Source organism: Aethina tumida, chromosome 4, assembly GCF_024364675.1.
Source record: "Aethina tumida isolate Nest 87 chromosome 4, icAetTumi1.1, whole genome shotgun sequence".
NCBI lineage: Eukaryota > Metazoa > Arthropoda > Insecta > Coleoptera > Nitidulidae > Aethina > Aethina tumida.
In genome coordinates, this window is record NC_065438.1 from 7,509,567 (window position 1) to 7,517,601 (window position 8,035).

An 8,035-nucleotide genomic window follows, 5' to 3' on the forward strand; every position below is an offset into this window, starting at 1 on the left:
TCCATTCCGAGACACCGTGAATAAATCATAGCCCAGTTTTTAGACCGGCCGTAGAGTGGCGTGCAAACGCATTTAAATGCATTAGGTATTTCCGTAAACCACCTGCACGCACACGTTCGCCTCGTTGCCGAGTGATCGCTGCTGACATATTGCGGTAATCACGGATAACACCGCGGTCATACGGATACGGATGTGTGACACGTTCCACCTTAATAAGCTCAAAACTGATCGACGCATCCGTTGTCGCATAAAAGACGTACAAGTTAAAGGAACCTGTAATCTAATCATCACACCGTGTCGCTTATAAACTTAAGCGCAAACACGCCGAAGCCGTCTCTGTAAACTCGGTCCGTCCATGGCTACTTGTTATACGCACTTAATGGCTTTGGGACCTGATTACGGATATTGCGATTGTATCAGCGCGCCTCCGATATATTCTCGAGAAACCATAGGAAATTCAGATCGCTTAATCGAAGTGAAATGGCACGAAAATTTATTTTATTAAATCGAACGCGTAGGTATATTTTGTACCGGCAAAAACCGGCCGTAAATACACGGTTATCGAGATCGGGATGCATTGTCTATTTTCCATTCGGCCCGAAATTATTGACTCTCGCTGCTTTTATTGTTAGATACTCTCCTGTCGTTGTTTAACCCGCACGAGTTCCCGATGGCGTCGTAAAACAATAAAAAAAATAAAACACAGAGGAAAATAAACTGAGATTTGTGTACGTCACTGGGCAGAACATGGTGGAGAGCGACGGTGTGCATGAATTTGCATGTTGATGTCGATGGGGCCGCTGAATGGAACACGGGTTCGGAAATTGAAATTTTGACAAGTGTATTTATCTTGTCGCGGTAGCCCGCCGATCCAGACCGCCATTTATCATGATACCACCAGGATTGCCGTCCGCTCCCGAAGAACGTCCACGTATGGAAAAATGGACACACTCGTCGGAATAATGGAAATGGATTTTTTTCTGCCCGGACCGCCACTAAACCTCTGCGGGTTTCTGGTTTAATCGACGTTTTTGACATCCATTACCAAATGGATTTTATTAACTAATGGCGACTCTTCCAACCCGTCCGTTCCAAATTGATTTTAACGATTAGTTACGATGATTGTCTCCAATTAAGATGCATACAATAAAATAAAATCAAACCAGCAACAGAGTCAAGTATCTAATATCCTCCTCAATTTGCCCATGCACCATTTGTTTCAGCATCAACATGTGCAAACGTTACAGCATCCAATTAAATTGATGAAGTGCCAACAAAAATACGCGTCACTGTGGTAAAATCATTGAATGCAAATGAAAACCGGGAGCGAAATCAATGGCCGACATTTAACATCCATAACTCCCGATATGAAAATTAAAGAGGCAAAAGAGAGCGATCGTTTCGAACCGGTACAATGGGAGCGAAACCCCTGAATATAAAACGTCCATTATTTGAATATATCAATTACCCGGTTTCTATTTATCATGTGCCAGCGTTGCCGATAATTCAATTATTCAGCAGCGCAATACGTCAGCGGAGGAAGTCGAAGTCTGATGAAGTCTTCTTATCGACGGAACGTGTCCCATTAGGCGGATATTAGTCGGAGAGAGAAAGAATACGGAAAATCAAACAGTGGCGTGCAACACCTTCAAACGTCTATTCTATTCTTTTGATGCTCATTAGGGTTGGTTTAACAGTTTTAACCTAAGACCTAAATATATCAGTCTCTAGACTCTATTAGAGTCTATGTAAAACACTAAATATCACATATATAAACCAAACAAACGAACATTTTTAATTAATAACTAAAAACATCAATCAATCAATATTGTTCCACATAATTCATTTTCAAGATTTGAAGCTTTCCTCTAAAAGACTGGGTGTTATATTAAAGAAGAAAAAGTAAAAAAGTACTTACGAGTAAATCTTCTTCTGGAAGTCTCGATTCTGTAATGATAAAAGAAAATTGTATATTAGAAGTGCATTGACACAACACCACACAACTGAAAGTAATTTGATGAAGGAGTTATTTTTTAAGCAAATATAAGCAAAACAGACAGACCAGGTTTCCTCCATTCATAAATAAGAACTAAAAACTGATAACAATTCTTCATTATATATTCTTCTCAAGTTTTGAAGATTTCCTCTAAAAGATTGGATGTTATAATAATGAAGGAAAAGTAGAAAAATACTTAAATCTTCTTCTGAAAGTATCGATTTTGTAATGATAAAAGAAAATTGTCTATTATAAAAGAATTGTTACTTAAAATGGGCTCTATTAGAGTCTACGTACAACACCAAACAACTGAAAGTAATTTAATGAAGGAGTTATTTTGGAAGCAAATATAATCAAAACTGACAAACAAAGTTCCCTTCATTCATAAATAAGAACTAAAAACTGATAACAATTTTTCATTATATATTCTTCTCAAGTTCTGAAGATTTCCTCTACAAAATTGGAAGTTATGATAATGAAGAAAAGGTAGAAGAATACTTAAATCTTCTTGTGAGCGTATCGATTTTGTAATGATGAAAGAAAATTGTCTATTACAAAAGAATTGTTACTTAAAATGGGCTCTATTAGAGTCTACGTACAACACCAAACAAATGAAAGTAATTTAATGAAGGAGTTATTTTGGAAGCAAATATAATCAAAACTGACAAACAAGGTTCCCTTCATTCATAAATAAGAACTAAAAACTGATAACAATTTTTCATTATATATTCTTCTCAAGTTTTGAAGATTTCTTCTAAAAAATTGGAAGTTGTAATAAAGAAAGAAAAGTAGAAAAATACTTAAATCTTCTTCTGAAAGTATGGATTTTATAATGATAAAAGAAAATTGTCTATTATAAAAGAATTGTTACTTAAAATGGGCTCTATTAGAGTCTATGTAAAACACCAAACAACTGAAAGTAATTTGATGAAGGAGTTATTTTGGAAGCAAATATAATCAAAACTGGCAAACAAGGTTCCCTTCGTTCATAAATAAGAACTAAAAACTGATAATAATTCTTCATTATATATTCTTCTCAAGTTTTGAAGATTTCCTCTAAAAGATTGGATGTTGTAATAATGAAAGAAATGTAGAAAAATACTTCAATCTTCTTCTGAAAGTATCGATTTTGTAATGATAAAAGAAAATTGTCTATAATAAAAGAATTGTTACTTAAAATGGGCTCTATTAGAGTCTATGTAGAACACCAAACAACTGAGAGTAATTTGATGAAGGAGTTATTTTGGAAGCAAATATAATCAAAACAGACAAACAAGGTTCCCTTTATTCATAAATAAGAACTAAAAACTGATAACAATTCTTCATTATATATTCTTCTCAAGTTTTGAAGATTTCCTCTAAAAGATTGGATGTTATAATAAAGAAAGAAAAGTAGAAAAATACTTAAATCTTCTTCTGAAAGTATGGATTTTGTAATGATAAAAGAAAATTGTCTATTATAAAAAAAATTGTTACTTAAAATGGACTCTATTAGAGTCTATGTAAAACACCAAACAACTGAAAGTAATTTGATGAAGGAGTTATTTTGGAAACAAATATAATCAAAAGAGACAAACAAGGTTACCTTCATTCATAAATAAGAACTAAAAACTGATAACAATTCTTCATTATATATTCTTCTCAAGTTTTGAAGATTTCCTCTAAAAGATTGGATGTTATAATAAAGAAAGAAAAGTAGAAAAATACTTAAATCTTCTTCTAAAAGTATGGATTTTGTAATGATAAAAGAAAATTGTCTATTATAAAAAAATTGTTACTTAAAATGGACTCTATTAGAGTCTATGTAAAACACCAAACAACTGAAAGTAATTTGATGAAGGAGTTATTTTGGAAACAAATATAATCAAAAGAGACAAACAAGGTTACCTTCATTCATAAATAAGAACTAAAAACTGATAACAATTCTTCATTATATATTCTTCTCAAGTTTTGAATATTTCCTCTAAAAGATTGGATGTTATATTAATGAAGGAAATACAGAAAAATACTTAAATCTTCTTGTGAGCGTATCGATTTTGTAATGATGAAAGAAAATTGACTATTATAAAAGAATTGTTACTTAAAATAGGCTCTATTAGAGTCTATGTAGAATACCAAACAACTGAAAGTAATTTGATGAAGGAGTTATTTTGGAAGCAAATATAATCAAAACAGACGAACAACGTTCCCTTCATTCATAAATAAGAACTAAAAACTGATAACAATTCTTCATTATATATTCTTCTCAAGTTTTGAATATTTCCTCTAAAAGATTGGATGTTATATTAATGAAGGAAGTACAGAAAAATACTTAAATCTTCTTGTGAGCGTATCGATTTTGTAATGATGAAAGAAAATTGACTATTATAAAAGAATTGTTACTTAAAATAGGCTCTATTAGAGTCTATGTAGAATACCAAACAACTGAAAGTAATTTGATGAAGGAGTTATTTTGGAAGCAAATATAATCAAAACAGACGAACAACGTTCCCTTCATTCATAAATAAGAACTAAAAACTGATAACAATTCTTCATTATATATTCTTCTCAAGTTTTGAAGATTTTCTCTAAAAGATTGGATGTTGTAATAATGAAAGAAATGTAGAAAAATACTTAAATCTTCTTCTGAAAGTATCGATTTTGTAATGATAAAAGAAAATTGTCTATAATAAAAGAATTGTTACTTAAAATGGACTCTATTAGAGTCTACGTAAAACACTAAACAACTGAAAGTAATTTGATAATCCAATTATTTTGGAAACAAATATAGGCCAAACAAACAAACAGGGTTCCCCCCATTAGTAAATAAGAACTAAAAACAGCACCACTATTGTTCAATATAAATCCTTCTCAAGTTTTAAGACCTCCCTCTAGAAAATTCGATTTGTAACAATGAAACAAAATTCCCTATTAAAACTGGTGTCTTCTCAATTACAAACGAAAACCAAAACCAAGAAGAAAATCCGTTCTCGCTGTTATTTAATAAAAAGCATTAAAAAACCGGCATTGTCCAACGTAAACCGTCAGCATTTTTCGCCATTCATCCCATATCCATTTACTCCGGCACATGCAAGCTTGAACGGCCATTGAGAAGTGGCGTGCAAGCCTTCTATGCGTTTCACAAAGATCACGGCATTTGTTTACACTGAGTTCTTACGTTTCAAATGGCTGGTTTATAAATAAACACTTTTTCTTTCTGAGCACTTAAACACAAGACCTCACTTCCACATTACAAACAGATGAGTAAAAGAGCGCCGGGGCTTTCTTTTTTTTCTTGCCGCTCGCACGACACATGTGTCTGTGGCTGCTCACTAATATACGTGTGAACATGCTACTCCATTTTTTTCTTGGGGCCCGTTGAAAGCCACTTTTCATCGTTAATGTTTCATGAAATATTTCTGGAGTGGAGCGGGAGGGCCGGGACTCTTTCATTAACAAAATACTTGGATTGTTTTCTTTAATGAGCCCGAACAAAAAGCGAATTATTTATGGGCTCACATGACGTTACTTAAGATATGTTCCCTTGCTGGTGAAATGTTTCTTTGGTTTTTAGTTTAATTTATTTTTATATTGTCCACAAGTGTTTTGAAAAAGGAAGTAATAGTGACATAATTTTCTTTGTGCAGTACAGGTCTTAAATTTTGAAGAGGGACCGGAAAGTAATGTTGTTTTCTTACATTAAATTCAAACGAATAAATTTTTAATAAGACTTTATTTTAAATCAATTATTATATATTATATAACCTCGTTATTAACAACCTTTTACCATCAAGTGTGCAAATTTTCAATCACGGACCAATAAAAATCAACTGGTTTTTGAGTAAAATATCTCGAGATGGCATTTCATATCTTTTGAAATTTTTATCCTGTTGAACTGGTTGGTGGAGGTCCACTCACATTTCAAGCTATCGTTGGATACTCTATATTTGTGAGTCTCAGTGGTGGATAGCTACATACAGGACGACAAAACTGTGGGTAAGACGACGTTGCAGCTCATTGAAGTGACCGCAATGATCATCGCCAGTAAATACAAAGACATTGACGTGCCCCACATTCACGATTTTGATTATGTTTGTGATAAGGCATTCGCCAAAAAGGAAGTCATCAAGATGGACCTGAAAATCTTGAAAGCTCTGGATTTTAAGCTGGGAAAAGCTGGGTCTACACAGTTTTTGAGACGCCACGACAAAATTGCCAGAGTTACTGGTAAACATCATAACCTAGGAAAGTATTTGTTGGAGATGGCTTTGTTGGAGTATAAGTTTGCGCACGAGGCTCCTTCGATGGTGGCCGCAGCCGTCTGTGTCCTTTCGATTGCAATCATCGACAATATTAAGAAGTTGAGGCCGATTTGGACGCCCGCTCTTCAAACGTGCAGCTCCTATCGTTACGTAGATATTAAACGGATCATTAACAACACAATAACGTTGATAAGATTTGCCTCTAATTCGAAATACAGAGCTGTTAAACAGAAATATGCCTTGTCAAAGAACGAGGGAATCAGTATGAATCATATATTAATTAGAGCTGAACAATTAATTATTTAGTTTGACTTGCACATTTTACAATATTTTTTAAACGAATTATACTCGTACCTTTATTAAATTTTTTAATTTGCAGTGAAACTTGTGTATTATTCCAAATATTAGAGGGACCGGAAAGTACAGTTTTCATACATTAAATTCAAACTAATAAATTTTTAATAGGTCTTTATTTTTAATCAATAATATAATCACCCTCATTATCAACAACCTTTTGTCATCTATTATGCAAATTTTCAATCTTTGACGGATAAAAATCAATTGGTTTTTGCGTAAAATTTCTCAAGATGTCATTTTGGACATCATCCAAATTGTCAAATTTTCTGCCACTAAGAAAATGTTGGGGGATCGGAATAAATGAAAATCCGAGGATTCAATATAGGATGAGTATGGTGGGTGAGGCAGTACCTCCCACCCATTAATTCATTAATTTTTTCCAGGGTCCGTTTTACCCTGTGTGATCTTGCATTGCCCTGTTGCAGAATGACGCCCTTTCGGTTGACAATTACCGGATACTCTTTGTCTAAACATTGTTTCACTGAATCCAATTGTTCACAATAAAGGTCTTGATTAACAGTTTGTTCAGGTTTCAGCACTTCAAAGTGACCAATTCATCGAATACTCCACCAAACACACAGAAGCACCTTCTTGGGATGTAAACCCGGCTTCGCAGTACTTTGTGGTGATTCATTGGGAGAGAGCCACTACCTTTTGCGTTTTAGATTATCATATAGTACCCATTTTTCGTCTCCAGTGATCAAACTATCAAAAAACGGTTCTGTATGGCGTAGTTGAAGCAATACGTTGCATGTGATGGTTCGGTTGGCTTTGTTCTCTTTGGACAAATTATAGGGGACCCAAATATCTGCTCTGCTTACTTTTCTAACCTCCTGAAAATGTTCCTGGATGGTCGACTAAGGTTGGTTAAGGGAGTTTGACAGTTCTTCGATTGTTTGACATGGATTTGCTTCCACTTCTGCCTTCAACATGTCATTGTCTAAGGTGTTGGTCTTCCTGATAGATAGGAGTCAGAGGGTTCAAAGCGTACAATACCAGAGATGCCCTTTTCGTTCTTTGGCTGGCTATTTCACCCCAAATCGGCAAAAATTAGTTTAATATTGAATTATATAGAAGTGAACAAGTCACTCTTAAAATATTTTTGGCACCCCTTCAAGATACACATTGACCTGACAAATGAGAATCAAACATCGACATGCCCAGAAACGACATTAATTTCCGATGCCCTTAATATTAAAATTCTACCTTGGCGACACGAAAAGCGCAGTTTCTCATAGATTATCTCAGCACAAGCTTAATTAAATTCAAGAAAAGAAGGCAATAAATGTTTTGTAGAAATTTATGTGGGTTTAACGTTGCAGTTTTAATTGGGGGTTTTCGTGTTTCAAATGAAACGACAGTTATTTATAGCTCCTAATGAAAAAAATAAAAAAAAAAAAATAGTTATGCAAGTGGAAAAAATGTCCTGAACATTCATCAA

The 8,035-nt window shown here is 34.0% G+C and overlaps 1 protein-coding gene across 1 annotated transcript; it reads left to right on the top strand.

Moving 5' to 3' along the window:
* Positions 1 to 888: 888 nt before the first annotated feature.
* LOC109598605 (G2/mitotic-specific cyclin-B-like) lies at positions 889 to 6,645 on the top strand. The gene is made up of 3 exons (XM_049966361.1): positions 889 to 931; positions 5,936 to 6,499; positions 6,617 to 6,645. The coding sequence occupies exons 1-3, from the start codon at positions 889 to 891 to the stop codon at positions 6,643 to 6,645; spliced, it is 636 nt and encodes a 211-aa protein (XP_049822318.1).
* Positions 6,646 to 8,035: the final 1,390 nt, after the last annotated feature.